The sequence below is a fragment of the Diaphorina citri genome, unplaced genomic scaffold, assembly GCF_000475195.1.
Source record: "Diaphorina citri unplaced genomic scaffold, Diaci psyllid genome assembly version 1.1 scaffold596, whole genome shotgun sequence".
Classification (NCBI taxonomy): Eukaryota; Metazoa; Arthropoda; class Insecta; order Hemiptera; family Psyllidae; genus Diaphorina; species Diaphorina citri.
The window spans coordinates 41,467-64,266 of NW_007378030.1; the positions used below are offsets into that span (position 1 = coordinate 41,467).

General features: G+C 36.3%; 1 protein-coding gene across 3 annotated transcripts in view; it reads right to left on the reverse strand.

Moving 5' to 3' along the window:
- Positions 1-201: 201 nt before the first annotated feature.
- Positions 202-22,800, reverse strand: part of LOC103510405 — a 27,247-nt gene continuing 4,648 nt past the window's right edge. Inside the window, exons 1-2 of one of the 3 annotated variants that reach the window (XM_026824456.1) lie at positions 9,349-9,360; positions 202-1,576 (exon numbers count right to left, since the gene is read on the reverse strand). In XM_026824456.1, coding sequence (XP_026680257.1) covers positions 386-1,576 — 1,191 coding nt within the window. In that variant the 5' untranslated portion in view covers positions 9,349-9,360 and the 3' untranslated portion in view covers positions 202-385. Of the gene's footprint in view, positions 1,577-6,875; positions 7,036-9,348; positions 9,361-22,800 lie in introns of those variants that run through there. The other 2 variants (XM_008475059.3, XM_008475058.3) reach the window with 2 other exon arrangements.

A 22,800-nucleotide genomic window follows, 5' to 3' on the forward strand; every position in this document is an offset into this window, starting at 1 on the left:
ACAACAAAATACCCAAGTAGGTAACATAATATATACAGGTTATAGGTATGTAGGTAGGTAGTTATAGTTACCTACCTATATAGTTTCTGAAGCCGAAATTTGGCAAGTTACCTATATTTATATGTAGTAGGTACATAATCTACATTAACATTATAAATAAATTCAACTTTTTCATAGAAATCCATTTCTTCTGTTGGGACCTTTTCGTTACCTACCATCCCCTACACTGTGGAATCTTTTTCTTTTCGTCTACACTCTACAGCCTGAAACAAATGTCCTAGATAACAAACCTATTGAAACTTTGGAACGGCAAGGAATTTAGAAGCTTTCTTCTTCTTCAAAAGTTGAATTGGTGCGCTAGGATTTTCTATTTCAAGATCAAAGGTCAAGGACACGTACAATGACATCTGGTCACCACAGGGTACTGAATATTTCTCCAATGACATTTGACCTCAGTACCATTGCCTTTACAGTGGTATCTCAGAATGGTTTTGTATTCTGTATGACTTGGTTTACACGTCATCCCCGGCGGGATAGAGCAGCTAATCTTCCCATCCATACAGTAGCCCTGTCGCAGATACCGTGGCCAGAACCGAATACCCAAGTCTTTCCACTTGTATGTTATTCGACACTTGGTATATGTTTGAAGAAATTGTTGCATTTTCTTCTTCAACTTCGTGCTGATCCTCGTACGTATTCGGTTTCCATCGGACAGATGAATGTACTTGAAATTTATGTCTTTCAAATAATCTGGTAACTCTTCTTTGGGTATGAGACGTCCGTTCTTGTTCCGTGTAAATTGCTCAAGGATTGCCTGCTCGGCGTTTGATTTGTTTTCAAAAATGCCATCGTCACTTTTCGGTTTTTCAATTAACATAAATGCTTCATCGTAGAAGCTTTCTAGTTTTGACTTCAAGCGCGTTATGTTTAGATCAGCTTCCTTGGGGTCATAAAGTTCATTGACTGATTCAATCAGATCAGGGGTAAGTGAATCACTGTGTCTAAGACCAAAGTCTTCCGGTGATTTTCTCCGCGGATGATTATTCCTGTGTAACTTTTCATTCGTGTTTGTAGTTGATTTGAATGTTTTGTAAATATCTGTTGAATTGTTTGAAAACTTTTTGGTATGATTTTTCCAGGAACTATCGTTGTTTGTTTTTGAATCTTCGAGTGTTTTCATAAAGTCCAAATTGTCCAGATGCTCTCGATCAAGAATTGCATCTTCAATTTGATACTGTTCTCGGAATTTACCACCTCCTTTCTTCATACTGTAATGTTTTTTCCTATCATAACTTTCATCCACAATATTAACTAACTCAGATTTCTCTTTGATGTCATAGATTTCTTTTGACGAGTAGAAATTGCTTCCGTCCTTTTCAAATCTCTTACTCGATGCTTTCAGATCGTTGTTTGAATCTTCTGGTTCCAGCTGAAATTGGACAGGTCTCATGATAGACAGATCTTGGGGTTCAAGTTTGAAGAACTTTTCCGAGTTTTGATTTGTGTTGAATGTTTGCACCGAGTTCGTCAGAAATATTAGAATCACTAATACAGCTGCTGCAGATAATTCTCCCATCTGAAACAAAAGACAAGTTCATCGTTGAGGCACATTTTAATTTAATTTATCAAGTTTACATTTATTATTAGGTATTACAATTTAATAACAGAACATAAAAAAATCACATAAATGGTATACCTATCCGTAGAAGCAAAGCTTGTGCCACAGATGGGGGAAAATCCATAATATATTCTACTTGATGGTGCTAAATTGATAATAATGTTTAAACGGAAAATTAGTTGTTTCGACGGTAAGGAATGACAAAGACAAACTGATAAAATGTCGCTAATATGAGGTGAAGGAAATGTTTTGATTTGTTTCCAAGTCCTTTGTGGTCCTTCAAGGCTCTTGTGGAGAACACTGAAATACGATAATGTAAACTAATGCCTAGCCAGCCTAGTTAGCTTAGTTGGTAGTGCATCTGCCTTGTAAGCGCTAGGCCGCGGGTTCGATTCCCCCCCGGGGGCGGATTTTATCCTGATGGGATAATGTTCGTTCTCGGAACGGCTGGCTTTCTCCTATCCTGTCTTCCTTCTCTCTTGATTTTGGGACGATAAGACCATAGCAGTTACAGTTCCCTCTGTCAAACCTCTTAACAAAAAAATACATGTGTTTTTTTTTTTTATCCTGATGGGATAATGTTCGTTCTCGGAACGGCTGGCTTTCTCCTATCCTGTCTTCCTTCTCTCTTCGATTTCTCTAGCAGTCACAGTTCCCTCTGTCAAACCTCTTTAAAAAAAAACTTGATATTTGCATTCGCTTAAAAAAGTACAGTTAGGTTACAGTTCCCTCTGTCAAACCTCTTAAAAAAAAAAAAAAAACTAATGCTACACATCTATCTATCTATATATATAAAAGAGTAAACCCTGACTCATTCATTCATAATCAACGCACAGCCGAAACGGCTGGATTTTGATGAAACTTCGAAAATAGCTTCCTTTTGATTTGAATAGGCCCACTAAGAACGGATTTTCCGAAACTCGCAGTGGTTTCCAAACTATGACCAAAACACTACTAAAAATCGTTCATAATCAACGCACAGCCGAAATGGCTGGACCGATTTTGATGAAACTTCGAGAATAGCTTCCTTTTCATTTGAATAGGCCCTTTAAGAACGGATTTTCGGAAACTCGCAGTGGTTTCCAAACTATGACCAAAAAACTACTAAAAATCGACCCATGGCCAAAACGGGTGGGTCAATTTACATGAAGTTTGTAAGTAGGTAAGATAGTTTGTTGTCTTACCTTTTAGTAAGTAAAGGTATCCTAAGAACGGATTTTTCAAAACTCGCAGAGGTGCCCCAATTAGGGACGAAAACGAATAAAAGTATAATATGGTGCCAAAATAGTATGGTCAGGTAAAACGGTACAGTACGGAACGTTACGGTCAGGTAAGGTATGCTACGATACGGCACGGTACGGTTAGGGTCAGTCAAGTACGGTCAGGTACAGTTAAGTACGGTACGATATGGTACGGTCAGGTACAGTTAGGTACGATCAGATACGGTACGTTACGGTCAGGTCCTGTACTATATGGTACGATACGGTACGTTCAGGTACGGTACGATACGACATAGTCAGGTACGGTCGAGTACGATACGGTACGGTGAGCTACAGTACGATACGGTACCGAACAGTCACATACGATTAGGTACAGTCAAGTATAGTCAGGTGCGGTACGATACGGTAAGTTACGCTACGGTCACCTACGGCCATACCTCTATGCATACGGCCATGCCCCAGTCACGCGCAAGCGGGCGGAGCCTGCTTGTATCTAATAATCTAGACATTCTAGAGCAGGGGTTCTTAACCTTTTAGAATTGGCGGACCACTATTGATAAACCAAAAATCTCGCGGACCACTTGAGATTATGTACATGTAATTCAGCTATAGAAGACATTCAGAAGTAAATGATGTGTATACGAGTATGCTTTCCAAATAAACTTTTAAACCATTCTCAAATTATTGTAAGTAGTAAGTACACATTACATACTCGTAGGTGAACAAGGTAGAGATTAGACTCCCATGTAACAAACTGTGGGGGCACCAAAAACACAAACACACACGCACTTCAATATTGGAAGATAAATTGACTTGGGGATAATTTGGACTTGATACCTATTAGACATGAATGAGAGGCAAGGGCGGATTTTCAAGTAGACTTACGCTTACGACTCTCAAGAGTCTAGACTTCTAGAGTATGGATTATTATCTGAGTTTTAACAGTAGCATGGCACCATCAATAATTCAATACAAATTGTTTAGAATAAGCGTATACATAAAACACAATATTATTAATTATTACACATACCTACATAGGTATCTAAGTAATAGAAAAGTGACTTAAATAATAATAATAGCTTTAATAATATTCAAACACCATAAAATGTTGGTTAAATACATGAAATATCTGGGGCACGGTTAGCCCAGTGATAACGCTTGCGATGCAAAAGGTCCCGGGTTCGATTCCCACCATTGACAAAAATTTGTTCTCGTTTTTCGATTGTAAATATTTCTACGGGTTACTTTCTGGTGTTCTCGTGTTGACCCAGCACCTAAATGAGAAGTATTGTGTCTCTTCTCGCCCATCTGATGAGAGGCATATCCCCACAGTTTGTTACATGGGAGTCTAATCTCTACCTTGTTCACCTACGAGTATGTAATGTGTACTACTTACAATAATTTGAGAATGGTTTAAAAGTTTATTTGGAAAGCATACTCGTATACACATCATTTACTTCTGAATGTCTTCTATAGCTGAATTACATGTCTCTAGAACAGCCATTCTTAACCTATGGTCCGTGGACCACTAGTGGTCCGCGAGAAGGTTTCAGGTGGTCCGCGAGAGGTGAGTAAGGAACCAAAACTGCGCGATTTTTATATCCCCAAGGCTGTTTGAAATCAATATTTTTTATTTCTTCAATACTTTTCTTTCTGACCTAGGGTTTTGCAAACTAAATTGCGGCGCAGGCGAATTTTTTCCAGGATTAAGACACGTAATTTCATTCCACTCTTTTCTTTGATATAAAAGCTAAATCCCCCAAAGATATAGGTACCTCTCCATTACGATTTTTTTTTTTAATATTGGTCTACAACTTTTCAGAAACGCAGTACAATCGAATTGCAAATCTTAAGCGCCGCAGGCGAAATTTTTTAAAAATATATTTGTCATTGTTTAATTTTTGACGTACCTACCTAAATAATTCTTAAATTTAATATTTATTTTTTTTTCTTCTTCTTCTTTGCATCTGAACACTAAAATTAAATTAGATTTTTTTTCTATTTAGGCTACAACCTTTAAATGCAGTCTGATCAAATTTCAAATCTTCAGTTCAAATCTTAATGCTATTTAATTTTAGGTAGGTAACCTATCTAGTTCTAAGATAATTTTCGACACATTTTTTTTCCTAATTGCAGTTGAACGCTTAAATGAGAAAGGGGCGAGGCAGGCGAATTTTTTGAAAAATTTGGTCTACAATCTTCAGACTCGTATGGATTATTATCTGAATTTTAACAGTAGCATGGCACCATCAATAATTCAATACAAATTGTTTAGAATAAGCGTATACATAAAACACAATATTATTAATTATTACACATACCTACATAGGTATCTAAGTAATAGAAAAGTGACTTAAATAATAATAATAGCTTTAATAATATTCAAACACCATAAAATGTTGGTTAAATACATGAAATATCTGGGGCACGGTTAGCCCAGTGATAACGCTTGCGATGCAAAAGGTCCCGGGTTCGATTCCCACCATTGACAAAAATTTGTTCTCGTTTTTCGATTGTAAATATTTCTACGGGTTACTTTCTGGTGTTCTCGTGTTGACCCAGCACCTAAATGAGAAGTATTGTGTCTCTTCTCGCCCATCTGATGAGAGGCATATTATGGGATGGGCATGCTACGACACAGACCACAGGAGTAGGCTTACCAGACAAGAAATTTCAAAAGGAGGACATTTTGGCTAACAAAGGCGGACATTTCAACCAAAAGGAGGACGCAGAAAATAATCAACAAAAAAACCACCAGTATAATAAATAACATGATTTTTTTTAATCTATGTACAGTGTACCTAGGTACATGGGCGTAGCCAGCATCTCGTCTGGGGGGGGGGGCAGCCATGGTTAATTCGAAGGTAAGGTAGAGCAAAAGCATCGAAAAATCAAACAATCTAAAGAAAACTTTGCACAGGTGCATATAGAAAATTTGAATTTTGCCGTGCAGCGCCTATATTTCGCGCCAAAAAAGTAGGACCGTTTTTTTTCCAATTTTTGTCACATAAGCGCTCATTATGGTATTGGTATTGGTATTGGTATAGGTAGGGCCATCGGCTTTAATAAACGCCCTTGGTCACTGCGACCTGGTTAGATCTTTTGTGACATTCCCTTTATTTTTTCCTAGAAGAGCCCTAGACTTCTTACGAAGGCCAGGGTTCTTTTAGGACTGATTTCTTTGACTTCTTTAGGTGTTATGATCATCCTTGAGAAGTATATCAGTCGTTTGTGAGAGGCAACACCACATTCACATATGATGTGTTCCGCCGTTTCTGGTGCCTCTTTGCATAGACGGCAGGTAGGTGTCTCAGCTATACCCATTTTGTTTAGGTGGTAATTGAGGCTGCAATGTCCTGTGTAGGGGCCTGTAATTGACCTCAAGTCCTCTTTGCTAAGACAGAGCATTTCTCTTGCTCTTTTGGGCGAATGAGTGATAAACTTTTTCGCTTGTCTATGACCAGAAATGTTAGTCCAATGTTTGACTTTCATTTGGTTTTCCCATTTCCTGATTTCCATTTTTAAGTGGCTTTTGGAGACGCCACAGAATGGTTCAGGACCGACAAATTACAACGTCTGGGAAGCCTACAGAGGAGTCTAATGTAGCAATTGTTTCATTGCTATGAAATAGAAAAGCCGCGGCGGTGACATACACATCTTTATTATTATTATTTAACAGGTAGGTACATACATAGGTAAGAAATATTTGGATAAAAAAGTGTTTCAATATTTGGATAAAAAAAAGGTGTTTTAGATGGGAGAGAAGTATTAAGCCATTCAGGTACTGAAATATTTGCAATCAAAATACGAGTGTTTTTTTTTTTATCGATGGTTGGCATCGAGCCCGGGACCTTTTGCATACCAGAAAGCTGGCTTTTTTGTTTTTAAAGATAACTATGTGGAAGTGGTGCTGGAGAATCTGAAGTCTGAATTCTCAAAAGAGTGGAAAGTGGTCTGGAGTTTTATCTATCTAATAAGGGTAATGTAGAATTTTATTCTCAAGAGGCTCCGTACGACACAACATGTTAGGTACTTACATTCAATGTTGCTAAAGGCTGTCAAGATCTCCTGCTACCTCTTCATCCATTGATCATGTTTATATTTGTCCATCATCCAGAATCCGATAAAGTCCTTATCCTCAACAAAATCTTCACCTCGTTGGTTATTTTGTCATCTTTGGAAGATTTATTTTGCTTCCTATTTTACATGCTGTTCCACACTTATCCTCAACAAAATCTTCACCTCGTTGGTTATTTTGTCATCTTTGGAAGATTTATTTTGCTTCCTATTTTACATGCTGTTCCACAATTGTTTCAAAATATCGGAATACCTAGTTTTGTAATCGGTTTAATACAGAGTGGAAATTATTTTCTCACTTTCATAGGTAAGTTAGGGCCAGAAGAAAATGTCAAAAAATACTTTGTTTCTTGCGGGGATTGATCTCTTTCAAAATTCTAGCTCAGTGCTAATTTTTGACTAATGTTTTTTTTTTTATGAAACAAATAATTACTTAGGTAGGTAATACCTTAGAAAGTACCTAGTACCTAGATAGAACACAACAGAATAAAACAATTAAACTGAAATAAAAATTTACTGCTCATTTTAAATAAACTAATATTTTATAATAAATTATTAATTTTTACGTAAATTATTACGTTACTTGGTCATTATTCATTTTTATTTTAAAATATCGTTCACGGATCACACCCTCAGAACAGAGAACTACAAACACTGTTAACAACCTATACGACTGTAATGTACATATTATGTATTTCAGCGTTCATGGCGCATGCGCAAACGTGACATTTCCAGGATGTCCATAACTCGGGTTCTACTAGTAGGTACGATTTTGATGAAATATAGCTTAAATGTTGGTGCACGGTTAACCCACTGGTAGGTAACGCCCTAGCTTGCCATGCACAAAGTCCCCGGTTCGATGCCCATCATCGACAAAAAAAAATTGTACTTGCTAGCTGAATTCCGTCGCTTCGCTCCGGAATCCCGCTAGTTCATCCCGAGGCATGGCCAAACTTGTGGAAAATCGACAAAAAATTGTACTTGTTTATCGATTGCAAATATTTCAACGGGTTACTTTCTGGTGTTCTCGTGTTGACCAAGCCACCTAAATGGGATATAGATTTTTACTTAACTTTTACCTATTAGTGGATGTGCCGTTTGTTGTTTGTCGTAAGTACACTATAACCTATACCGCAGTCTGCTAGATTTTTACTTAACTTTTACCTATTAGTGGATGTGCCGTTTGTTGTTTGTCGTAAGTACACTATAACCTATACCGCAGTCTGCGCAAGTAGGTAGGTACCTTAGTGTTTTTAATTTTCAAGGTTGGGCGATGTTAGATTTGGAATATGTTTCAAGGGAGATACTATAAATAGGTACAAGATAAGTCTGAACTTTCCACACACCTGATGGTAATATTGACAAGCTTCACTCGGAGACAAGATAAATTGTTGTGTTTGCAGAGGTTGAACTGGTTTTGGTTTAGCATCAGCATCATGAATGAGAGAATGACTGAGGAGCCATGATATTATGATTATGATTATGATTATGACAGATTCATTGAGTGAGGGGGTGTAGGTGTAGTTACGTCCTGAAGGGAAAGAGCGTCCTCACTCCTAGGAGTGTTTTGCTTGAAATAATCACATATGTAGGTAGGTACATGAAAGGATTATTAAGTAATTTATTATATTTTAAACAGATAGGAACATATTAGAGTAAATTTAATAAGAAGTGGTCCTCTTGCCACAGAAAACATACCTGGGCGAAATGAAATAATGAAAATTTAACAGAAATCCTACCTCTTCTTGAAAGTTACAAATCAAAAACAGCAAAACATCAAACTAAGATAAATAATAATAAACGATTCTTTATTGGGTTTAAATTCATATTAATTATAAAAATAAAATCGCATCAAGGCGTGATTATACTGCCACCAAACTTTGAAAGACAAAAGTAGTCAAGTGTTCATGGAAACCTTTAGTACCTATGGTATTAGGAGTAGGTACGTACATTCAAATTATCGGGCCTGTAATTGACCTCAAGTCCTCTTTGCTAAGACAGAGCATTTCTCTTGCTCTTTTGGGCGAATGAGTGATAAACTTTTTCGCTTGTCTATGATCAGAAATGTTAGTCCAATGTTTGACTTTCATTTGGTTTTCCCATTTCCTGATTTCCATTTTTAAGTGGCTTTTGGAGACGCCACAGAATCAAATTATCTAAATGATTATACTACATACTGATTGGATTCTGGGTTGGATTGATCATATTTCCGTTTTATTCATGGAATTGCATGATTAATTTCAGTCTTGTGAAGCAATGTACCTATAGGGTATTAGGTATAAACAGCAGCTAGAGGCGGTATTTGCAACTGGAACTAAAGTTTGACTCTAATTATTTGCTCGAGAAGTAGATATTTCACATAACACATAATAAGGGTAATGTAGAATTTTATTCTCAAGAGGCTCCGGACGACACATCATGTTAGGTACTTACATTCAATGTTGCTAAAGGCTGTCAAGATCTCCTGCTACCTCTTCATCCATTGATCATGTTTATATTTGTCCAAATGCTATTTAATTTTAGGTAGGTAACCTATCTAGTTCTAAGATAATTTTCGACACATTTTTTTTTCCTAATTGCAGTTGAACGCTTAAATGAGAAAGGGGCGAGGCAGGCGAATTTTTTGAAAAATTTGGTCTACAATCTTCAGAAATCCAGTCTCCGAAACTAAAAAATTCCGCGCCGCGGGCGATTTTTTAGACTTTTAGTGTAGCCGAAACTTCAAAAGGCGGACATTTTGCTATATTTTAAAAAGGCGGGCGGACGGAGGACAAACGTATAAAAAGGAGGACATATCCGCCGAAAAGCGGACGTCTGGGAAGCCTATTGGTATTGGTAAAGGTAGGGCCATCGGATTTAATAAACGCCCTTGGTCACTGCGACCTGGTTAGATCTTTTGTGACATTCCCTTTTTGGTAAAGGTAGGGCCATCGGATTTAATAAACGCCCTTGGTCACTGCGACCTGGTTAGATCTTTTGTGACATTCCCTTTATTTTTTTTTCCCCAGAAGAGCCCTAGACTTCTTACGAAGGCCAGGGTTCTTTTAGGACTGATTTCTTTGACTTCTTTAGGTGTTATGATCATCCTTGAAGAAGAGCCCTAGACTTCTTACGAAGGCCAGGGTTCTTTTAGGACTGATTTCTTTGACTTCTTTAGGTGTTATGATCATCCTTGAGAAGTATATCAGTCGTTTGTGAGAGGCAACACCACATTCACATATATATGATGTGTTCCGCCGTTTCTGGTGCCTCTTTGCATAGACGGCAGGTAGGTGTCTCAGCTATACCCATTTTGTTTAGTGGTAATTGAGGCTGCAATGTCCTGTGTAGAGGCCTGTAATTGACCTCAAGTCCTCTTTGCTAAGACAGAGCATTTCTTTTGCTCTTTTGGGCGAATGAGTGATAAACTTTTTCGCTTGTCTATGACCAGAAATGTTAGTCCAATGTTTGACTTTCATTTGGTTTTCCCATTTCCTGATTTCCATTTTTAAGTGGCTTTTGGAGACGCCACAGAATGGTTCAGGACCGACAAATTACAACGTCTGGGAAGCCTACAGAGGAGTCTAATGTAGCAATTGTTTCATTGCTATGAAATAGAAAAGCCGCGGCGGTGACATACACATCTTTATTATTATTATTTAACAGGTAGGTACATACATAGGTAAGAAATATTTGGATAAAAAAGTGTTTCAATATTTGGATAAAAAAAAAAAGGTGTTTTAGATGGAAGAGAAGTATTAAGCCATTCAGGTACTGAAATATTTGCAATCAAAATAAGAGTGTTTTTTTTTTATCAATGGTTGGCATCGAGCCCGGGACCTTTTGCATACCAGAAAGCTGGCTTTTTTTGTTTTTAAAGATAACTATGTGGAAGTGGTGCTGGAGAATCTGAAGTCTGAATTCTCAAAAGAGTGGAAAGTGGTCTGGAGTTTTCAGCTTTGAATACCGTACCATTGAGCCCCTATACTTGGGAAAACAAAATGATGCTCACAAATACACATTATTTATTTACTCATGTCCAATTTAATAAATACTACGTCATCCGCCTCTGACCGCCCTACGAAAATGGACTTGATACTTGAAGAATGGATTGAAGAGAATTGTAACGTAAAGTAAACAACATGTATTTGTGTCGGTAGATAGTAGACAACCCAGAGTAATATACCTATGTAGAAACATCATTGGCTCACAAGATCCCACAGTCTTCCGGTCAGCAATGACTAATTTCAGCCGTTCTCAACCCATACCAATACTCTTGTAGTCATGTGAGGGACAACCCTTTCACCTGCCACAATTTCCTATCAGACTTTGTGATTTGAAATTTGAACCAGCTCCAGCTGCTCCAGGCTCCAGAGTTGTCTGAAGAACGTAAGTGCAACACGAAATAACCAGCAGCATGTGATTTCCCAGGTGGTCACCCGTTGAGATTTTAATCATTTTCTTATTGCTACCTATATTTGAGCAAAAATTGCCTATTTGAAAGAATTTCCTAGGACTTTTATTTTATTATTTCTTCTATTGCGAGCTTTAACAACGTTTTGTGCATGTCGTTTGCACGGCCTTATTTTTGAATTTGTGTTTTTAAGTTTTTTTTTCAATATTTTTATTCTTAATTTCTTAAATACTTTTGGTACAAATACCCAAATGGTTTTCGCACCTAAACTTTTCTTATATTTTTCTTTCCTCTTTAAAACACTGAAATAAATTAAAAGATACCAATAAACATACTTCCTCTACAGCGGAAGCTGTCATCAAAGACCACAGGATCTGCTGTTCTATTTGGTACTTTCTTTAGTACTCGAATACGTAGGATGAGATAAATACCTATTGATAACTACTGGGTGGCGTGGAAAATGGAGCTAATGTGTTGTTGTTTTGAAGTCAGTCATGTCATTAAAAGTACCAACAATGAAATGAAATATCTTGTTTACATTAATGTATCGAATTCCAGAATATTGTCTTCATTTACATTATTATCTTCACGAATTTCATAATATAACTTCATTTACATTAATATTGTCTTCACGAATTTCTTAATATTATTTTCATTTACATTAATATTGTCTTCACGAATTTCATAGTATTGTTTTTATTTATTTATTTTTACAAATTAACAGGGCATACTCGTAGGTAGATACTATAGGTAGCAAAGTTTACAGGATTAAGTTTTCACTAACATTATTGTCTTCTTCACGGATTTTATTCATTTTATATTATTATCTTCAAGAAGGTATGGAGAGGGTGAGTTCTCATACAAATTTATCTACTGAAATATAATACATATAATAAAATGGAGTGTGAGCTTTATTACTTCATACACCTACGAGATTTTCCAACATCTACAATAGAAATACCAATATCAATAATTTTGAGGGGGGGGAATAAATAAATAATAAATAAACACACATCTTTGATCTACATGTTGCATATGGATATGAGGTTTGAGGGAATACCCACCCAGTAAATTTATGTATGCTGGAGGTGGGTTTAGACTTCAGAGTTAATTTTAGCTTGTTTGAGGACAATTTGGAATATTTGGATAACCATAAATTCATCCTCCTATTCTTAATTGTGTTGGTTTTGTTTAAATTAATAGCCAATGACCATGACTAATATCGTTTTAATGGCCAATGAGATTTACCTACGGATAAAATTTGAATATAACATGTAGAAATCTAGAAATGGGAAGACCGCACAGAAATGTTTGATCTCTTGAAATTCTAGCATTCAGTTTCAGTCAGGTCCTAAGGAAATATAAATGCCAAACAAATCATGAGACAATTCCCAGAACCAACACAAGTCAATTATACCATCAGCTCGCACTAACTTGTCAATACCGGAGATGAAGAAATGCCATCATCATAATAATTAGGGTGTACTTCAATAACATCCTGCGTCAGGATAATATTAAAGGGTGATTCACAAGTTGCAGATTTTATTCTATTAGTATTAGTAGATGTGTCGGTTTCCTGTTTAACTTGAGAATAATAAATTTCATTAGTTTATTACTTAAACTGCCGGTAGGTAAATCACAACTGATATTTATGAGCTGGCAAACTTCGTAGGTAATCTACTTAATATTTTATTTATAAACTAGTGGTTGACCCGTCCTTTGTACGGGACCACCACACACACCCATCACAAACCACACACACATCACACACACACCCATCCCACCACACATACCCACCCATCACACACATCCCACCACACACATACATACACACATCCCACCACACACACACACACCAATCACTCACACACGGTCGCGCTACGCGCTCCCTGACATGTCCAACAGTGCAGCATAATAGGCATAACTTTGAACCGCCGCCATTTTGAATCAGGATGGAATGTGACAATTTTAAGTAGCCTAGGTCACCCGAGACATTCAAAGATTCATTCTCCATCTGAATTTGATTTTGAATCGAAAAATAAATTTTGCTCTCAATTTGCATCTGATTTGTCTTCTAAATATTATAAAATCAAAGCCTAATGTATTGATGGTATGTTTTACTAATGGTACCTAATATGTATATTGATGGTATGTTTTACTAATGTATTCCGGTAAGTTGTTTAATCTCACCCGGTAGATTATAATAATTCAAACCTGATGATGAATCTCAATATGCGGCGCCGAACCAATAACCATAACCCTTTCCGTTCCTTGGATTGAAATAACTGACAGGCGTTAACCCATACGATCGACGGGGAACTGAATTCAACGCCTTCCACAATATTTCAACACGGCACCCTCGAGAAGGAGTTTTATTTCCCTAGAGACCTGGTACAAGGCGGAATCATTAAATAGTGGGCTCAGTCATGCAAGGATCACCCTTATCTATTGGAAAACGTCTTATAATCATACCCTCAGACGTTCAAAGGGTCAAGTAATGGTTGTGTATTTTGATCTAATGGGGATCGAAGGTGATAATGGGTGTCGGATGTAAACAGTGGCGGCTCCTAATAGTTTACCATTACAGGTCAAGGGTCATGGGAAATACACAAGTCTGGTCTCCCTCGGTCCAACTTACAAAAACCACTACTAGGATACCCTTGTGCTTTCTTTTCAATATGGTGGTCATTAGTTTTTTTTTTCTTCTTCTTTTTCTTCCACTGCCTACTCTCTTGTGTTTTTAGTTCATTTTGTCGAAGTCCAACTAAATGGTGTTCGTCACTTCTTCTTTTTCTTCCACTGCCTACTCTCTTGTGTTTTTAGTTCATTTTGTCGAAGTCCAACTAAATGGTGTTCGTCATCATTCACCTCCTTATCCACATCTCCATTGCTTCCAATCTCTTCCTTTCATATTCTCTGATTGTACGTACTATCCATATTTCAAATCCATAATGTCAGTAAAGTACATGTTACTATAAATTCTGAGAACTTGGTGTAAATTAAATATTTTGATTTCATACGAGTCTGTAAGATTATACATATTTTATATGAATGATTTTTAGCAATAATAGGCATCAGAATTCAACAAAACGGTTTAAGGCTGTGCTTTAATGGTTTTCCACCATCTCGAAATGGTGTTCTTGCTATTAGGCACATTGTGTTGGAGACATACTATAGCATGACTCATGTCTCATAGCATGGGCGATAATAAGGCAATATCTAGGCTGTCGTCAGAAGCGAAAACGCCGTATGTCAAAAAACCCTCCTTTCGGAAAATCGAGTTTAAAGATTTCAATCTTTGAAGTGAAAAGGCACACAGTTAAACAATAAAATAAATGCCAATTTTACGGTTTTCAGGTATAACAAACATGGAATTTTAATTTTTTGCAGTCAAAAGTTTAAAAATGGCCACCGTTTTCTCAAAATTTGAGAAAACTGACATACGACATTTTCGCTTAGTATAACTGCATGAAGTATACGACATACGGCAAAATCCCTATGTTAAATTACATTAACATTTTGAAACGTTTAGAAGTTAGGAGGTAATTTGGTCAATTCTTATTCTTAACCGATTTTGCTAAAATTTCTTATGGATATCCGGGTTGGGCTGTAAATTACAGTCGTATAGGTAGTTCTATACTTCTATATAATCTTATATTATAAGAACAAGATCCATTCACTCATTCACATTTCAGAGAAATGTTCCGCTCTCGACCAACATTTTGAGTTTCGTTTATGTTTTTAGTTTGATAACTGTTTTTAGTTTGATAACTATGCAGCTAATAGGGAGCGCGCAGCGCGAACTTTTATTATTTTCCACAAGTTCGGCCATGCCTTTTCCACAAGTTTGGCCATGCCTTATATTATAAGAACAAGATCCATTCACTCATTCACATTTCACACACTGATCGCTCTATCTCGAGAACCACAACACCTAGAAAGGGTATCAATTTCCAACGCGAAACCGTTGCGTTGGAACCGTTTGTATCTAGATATTTGACCGAACGAAGTGAAGGTCTATGTTTTAACTCGACCGTTTTGCATTTGGTTTGGATGTCTGTATGTTCCGCTATAACTCCCGTAAGTTTGGCCATGCCTCGGGATGAACTAGCGGGATTCCGGAGCGAAGCGACGGAATTCAGCTAGTTAGTAATAATAAAGGAAGGACGGACTAAAAACTGACCATCGAAAATTTGACCCGATTACATTACTTTCCTTCCTATAAAGTAGCCTAGGTCACCTGGAGTACTTTTCTTAACAACCACAAAAAAATTAATCAAAATCGGTCGAGCCGTTTTTGCGTGAAAAGAGGACAACCAAAGGTCTATTTAGCGTAACAGACAGACACATACAGACAGAAATTTTTCTAATGCGATTTTTGGAATCGGGGATGCATAAGGAGTAGGTAAGAATAACTTTCACGATTCTAAGCAATGTACAGACAAATCTACAATTTTATTTATACACTAGCTGAATTCCGTCGCTTCGCTCCGGAATCCCGCTAGTTCATCCCGAGGCATGGCCAAACTTGTGGAAAAGGCATGGCCGAACTTGTAGTTATCAAACTAAAAACATAAACGAAACTCAAATATTAGGCGAGCGAGGAAAAGTTTTCTATCCCGCAGTCTCTGCACTCTGTGTATTTCTTATGGAGATTTCAGCGATCAAAAATTGATCATATCTCAGGATCGGTGTAGATTTTCGCAAAATCCTTTCTTATTGCACACCTAGACCATAAAAAGAATATTCCTACCAAATTTCAGCTTTCTAGGTGGTGTGGTTCTCGAGATAGAGCGATCAGTGTGTGAAATGTGAAATGTGAACTGTGAATGAGTGAATGGATCTTGTTCTTATAATATAAGACTAGCTGAATTCCGTCGCTTCGCTCCGGAAGCCCGCTAGTTCATCCCGAGGCATGGCCAAACTTCTGGAAAAGGCATGGCCGAACTTGTATTTATCAAACTAAAAACATAAACGAAACTCAAAAAGTTGGTCGAGAGCGGAACATTTCTCTCCCGCAGTCTCTGCACTCTGTGTATTTCTTATGGAGATTTCAGCGATCAAAAATTGATCATATTGAATTCAATTTGTTTCTGATGTATTGGGTTTGTGTTTTCCATTTCATGTTTTTATCCAAATGTACACCAAGATATTTTATAGAAGTTTCTTGTTTAATTATATTGCAATTGCATAACATATTGTTTCTTTTGTCATCAATACATTTGTTTTCATGAATTTTTAGAACAGTTTCATTTCTTGGTCTGAATCGTGTTGTCATGGGATTTTCGAATACGATCGAAATTGTTTTTTCTTTGTTTATAAAAATATCTTTTTGAGATAACCAAATTATTATTCTGTCTAAATCATTTTGAATCTTGCTATTGGCTTCGTATAAATCTTCACTAATGCAATATAACAAAGTATCATCAGCGTATTGTAAAATATTGGTTTTTAATCCAAAATCATGTATATCTTTTACATACAGATTAAAAAGGATAGGTGAAATTATGGCTCCTTGTATTATTCCACATGTTACTTTGATTTTATTACTATATTCCTTCCAATCTTGACTAATTGATATCGTTCAAGGAAGAAATTTTCGAACAATGTTTTTGTTTCACTTTCTAGTATTTTATCTGAAACTTCTATCATTTTCTCATGATTAATTGTGTCATAAGCTTTTTTTTTTAAATCTAATGATGATGTCACCCAATACTTATTTTCATTTAGTGCTACATTTATATCTTCTGTTAATTTGTTAAGTAATGTTGCTGTGCTTTTTCCTATCCTAAAACCATGTTGATCCTCATGTAAAATTGCATTATCTTCTATGTACTGAGTTAATTCATTGTTTATATGTTTTTCTAATATTTTCTCTATACAAGATAAAACTCCCATAGGTCTGTAATTTTGGTACTCATTCTTTTTTCCTTCCTTATATACAGGTGTAGTTGTTATGATCATTGATATTTTTCACAATTTTATGCAATTGAAGACTGTTTATTTTTTCCAATTTGAATTTTGGAATATCTGCTCTGTAATTGATTTCCATAGGTCTGTAATTTTGGTACTCATTCTTTTTTCCTTCCTTATATACAGGTGTAGTTGTTATGATCATTGATATTTTTCACAATTTTATGCAATTGACTGTTTATTTTTTCCAATTTGAATTTTGGAATATCTGCTCTGTAATTGATTTCCAGTTTTGCATATCTTCTTTATTTTGTTTTAGGTCTATTATATCATTCAGTCACTGAACTGATGGTATCAGAATGAAGTTTTAGATGAATTGATATTGATAGCTCCTCTCTCCACTTTATCACCAGGACTCTACGTATAATAACTCCATCAGAGTTATCATCAATTAAATATTTCCGTTAATAAGGAAACTGGTAATGACTTATTAATTCTGATTTGATTTCGTCATTCCCCTCTGTAGGTATTGGGTAGATATAGATAAAACAACATAGGTACCTACCTACAGCCATTTGAAGTTTTTTTTTTTTTTTTTTTTTTTTTTTTTTTTTTTAAAATTATAATTAATTTTTTTTTTTAAAAAAAAAAAAATATAACAACAATAATAGGTAGTACAAAAAAGAGAGCAATTTCCTTTTTTCCACTTTCTTATTTTAACTTTAATAAATAAAATGTCCTGTCTATTTTCGTGCTAAATGGGGGCTTATTGCTGTTCAGCTTTGAAACGCACTATCCAGAGGCCTCTGGTCCTTTACTTGAGCTTCTACATACATATTTATTGCTGTTCAGCTTTGAAACGCACTATCCAGAGGCCTCTGGTCCTTTACTTGAGCTTCTACATACATATGTAGTTAGTAAGGGAATTTCTTTGGCAACGTTTCAGAACGTGGTTTAAGTTTAAGTTAAAAGATACGCACGAGGCAAAGGTCCACTCCACACTAGAATATGAATGAAACTATCAAACGTGTATAAATATTGAAGAGAACAATGTCATCCATTCATTGCAATCTTTGGTTTCCCGAATGAAGAGTAATACCAGGTTCATTCATTCAAAGAAATGAGCTGGAATTTTTGTATTGAAATTTCCATTGATAAAAACACATCGGTGTCATTTATTCCTAATTCCTTTTCAAAAACCACAGCACCTCACGCTAAAATCAGTCGTGGTATAACCAACAAGACGGACTTCGTGCTAGGAGATCCTGAGTTTGAAAGTGTTTGTGGTCACGTTCATGTTGGGTGGTCCAAAACCCCACAGTGAGGGCTGAGGGTTTCTGAATATGAATCATGAGCATTCAATATACATATGTAGAAAAGAAAGATGAACAATAGACAATTAGAAAACAAGTCCAACACCCCTACAAGGGATTTACTACTTTACTACCTAAAAAAAAAAATTGTCAGTATGTCAGAAAGTAAGAAAAAGTCCAAACGGCAAGCGACCATTTCTAGAAAAAAAAAAAATCGAAATTTCAATGAACGAAGTGAGTTCCCAGCTTCCCAGTGTTATTTTGACGATTTGCATTTCGTTTATTTGTCTGATTGTCGTTATAACTTTCGAACTCGATCTGTCTGATTTTAATAGTTGACAAAGATAAATTGGAATATTTAAAGGAAATTTCTGAACTGATTACCTACATTAGATCCCGTCGGGCCCCTTTTCCGCGTGAGGTGTTTAGTTCGCTGAACTACCTACTAGTGAAATATATTATGTACCTATAGGAAAACATTATGAAACTTGAGTGAGTATAATGGTATTGTACTAATGACCCATGTTCTTAATGAAATAATTTGCATTCGTTCTATGATGATCATGAGGAAGTAGCTAGGTGGCGCCTTGTAGTTTTGTTATTATTTTGTTATTTCATGGGAGTCTCCAGTTGGAGGAACACCAGATGCGTCCGCAAATCTCAAATCATCCGATTTGCATCCCAACCCAAAAAAAGGTCATCCGAGTTGCATCCGCGGTACCTAAGATTGAACCTATATACTTGAGACCATAAAGTAAATAAATAAGTATATATAACGAACAGGGTGACCAAAAATAACTTACCTACCTATACAGTATACTATAACTTCTGTATGCTATAGGTATAGGCCTATATAGGAACAAACTTTGAACATGAACGCTATTGCTATTATTTTTGTACTTGTCTTTTGTGTTTAACCTAACCCTATAATAACACTGGTCACTGCTCAAATTGTGAAAACTCTTTTTTGCATTTAACCTAACCCTATAATAACACTGGTCACTATTCAAATTGTGAAAGCTCTTTTTTGCGTTTAACCTAACCCTATAATAACACTGGACTGCTCATTTGTGACAGCTCCTTTTATAGCAACATTCCATTGACGTAACTTCTGACCAAGTACAGTTGAATTTTTAACGTTATCGATTGTAGGTACCTACATGATGAAAGCTGAAAAAATGCTGCGTACAGTATTTTTTTTTTTTTGGACCCCGTACTACATGTATACCTTCAAACTAGGATAAGTATATAAAGTACATATAGTTCTAGCTCAGGGACGCAACTCGGATGACAAATTTCAGAAATGGGACGCAAATCGGACGGGACCCCGTACTACATGTATACCTTCATACTAGGATAAGTATATAAAGTACATATAGTTCTAGCTCAGGGACGCAACTCGGATGACAAATTTCAGAAATGGGACGCAAATCGGACGGACGCAACTCGGATTTCACAGTCGGGACGCAAGTCAGATCCCCCCCTCCAGTTTCTATCTCTAGGACTATTCAACTTGTGCTACATGTGGCCCGCACCTCCACATAAAACTCGTTTTCATATCTTTGTTTCAACATCCCTCCCAAAAGTTCTAAATACCTATAAAACCCAGTTTTAAATAGGTACTACCAATTGGGGAAAAATCAATTTGATTTCATTCATTTTTTACTTTCCTTATCCTATAGGAAGGAAAGTAATGTAATCGGGTCAAATTTTCGATGGTCAGTTTTTAGTGCCAAAACACGTTTTGAGGTCCCTAGAGCCTAAATCCAAAGTTTCAGCCATTGGTCCGTGTCTGTCTGTAAACAAAATATCTCGAGAACAATAAGAGCTAGAGACTTGAAATTTGGCTGTCAAATGTGAAAATTTGGTATGTAGCTGTCAAATGTGACAAGGATGCGACACGAAACTTTTGGTTAAGACCGGTGCAACGGTTGGCATTTTACCGCTTTTTGGCGGTTTTCGTGTAATTTAACAATATCTCGGGAACGGTATATAGCTAGGGACTTGAATTTGGGTATGTAAGTTTCACAAATGTGACAAGGATGGCAACACAAAACGTTTGGGTTGAGATGGTTGCCTGCGCTTGGCGGTATTTTTACCGCTTTGGGACAGATTTCGACCGATTTTTGGCGGGTTTTCAGCTATAACGACAAAACGGTTAGAGATTATAAAAGTTAGGGTAGAAAGAAGACTCAAATAAGCATCATTCAATAGGATTATAGGAAAGGTCGTGTGATGTTCACACCAGATTTTTTGTCTTCTTCATTCAAATTTTGGTGTTTCCTGCTTCTGTGATGCATTGAATTTAAATGTTAGAATCCAATCTAAATAGTAAATACCCAATTGCCTTTTATTAGAATATGTAGGTATCAATTTCCAACGCGAAACGTTGCGTTGGAACGCGTTTGTATCTAGATATTTGAGCCGAACGCAAGTGAAGGTCTATGTTTTAACTCGACGTTTTGCATTTGGGTTTGGATGTCTGTATGTGTTCCGCTATAACTCCCGATTGCCTGGTCCGATTTTTGATGAAATTTGGTACACATCTTCATTAAATCAAGGCACGTCGCTGATTAAAATTGGGGCCCAGAAGTTGAACGGGGCCACCGTTACGATCTTTCAAACTTTACGATCCCATACAGTGGCACGCATATCAATAGGTATGAATATGAATACATATTCATACCTATGCGTGGGAAGTCAAGATGGTATATCCCTGACAATCTATTGTTCTGTTTCAAAGGTTTAAAATCAACTAAAGGTAAATCCTTTGTTTCGTTTAAAAGGTTCAAAATCAAAAATTCTTTAATTTTATTTTTTAGAGTGATTGACAGGTTTTATAATAGTGTCACCTTTTTTTAGATATAGGTAGGTACCTACTCGTACATAAGACGTGTAGGTAGTTTTATTTCTGTTTTGATATCTACATAATTATGCATTACGTAGGGTTACCCATTCATACGTAGGATTACCCAGAAGACATTTTTTCAAAGCAGGACATTTTTCTAAATCCTAAATTTGTCTAAAATTCAAATAGGTACCAAGTTAAACAACATATGAGAGGACGTTATTGTTAAAGTCTCAGCTTAGGCAAAAGAATCTGAGTGAGGTCTACAGTTCACATTGTACTTGTTTATCGATTGCAAATATTTCAACGGGTTACTTTCTGGTGTTCTCGTGTTGACCAAGCCACCTAAATGGGAGTTCTTTATCATTTTCTTTTGTGGTTTTATGCTCTTTTCCGACAGATAACAATAGGGTGATCAATGACCGTAAATCTGATTATTGTATTTTGTTCAAGGTGTCAATAATAAAGTCAATGACAGACCCTAAATTAAAGAACCAATACCCGCCTCCTCTGTGAAATAGAGGTAAATAAATAAAATAGGTAGATATGCCTGGAATGTTAAACATTTAAAGACACAAGTATAAATATCCCATTCAGTAGGTAGTAACAAAAGGTGTTAGGGGTTTGTTTGTGTCCTTAGTACCTACCTTAAACATGTGCCGACAACGGATTTAATAACGACAATGGCAAACAATATAAATATATAAGAGAAATGTATCAGATGTGTGTGTGTGTGTGTGTGTGAGAGAGAGAGAGAGAGAGAGAGAGAGAGAGAGAGAGAGAGAGAGAGAGAGAGAGAGTGCTTCATTTAATTACTGAATTCAATTTGTTTCTGATGTAGGTATTGGGTTTGTGTTTTCCATTTCATGTTTTTATCCAAATGTACACCAAGGTATTTTATAGAAGTTTCTTGTTTAATTATATTGCAATTGCATAACATATATATTGTTTCTTTTGTCATCAATACATTTGTTTTCATGAATTTTTAGAACAGTTTCATTTCTTGGTCTGAATCGTGTTGTCATGGGATTTTCGAATACGATCGAAATTGTTTTTTCTTTGTTTATAAAAATATCTTTTTGAGATAACAAAATTATTATTCTGTCTAAATCATTTTGAATCTTGCTATTGGCTCCGTATAAATCTTCACTAATGCAATATAAAAAAGTATCATCAGCTGCGGTTTCCGACCGATTTTTGGCGGTTTTCAGCTATAACGACAAAACGGTTAGAGATATTGTAAAAGTTAGGGTAAAAGAAGACTCGCCTGTTCACACTCAAACTTCACACTGCAAAAATGTCGTATGGACTTCATTGTGAAGTCTACTGCACAGTGTTGTTAAGAAATACACAGAGTGCAGAGACTGCGGGAGAGAAATGTTCCGCTCTCGACCAACATTTTGAGTTTCGTTTATGTT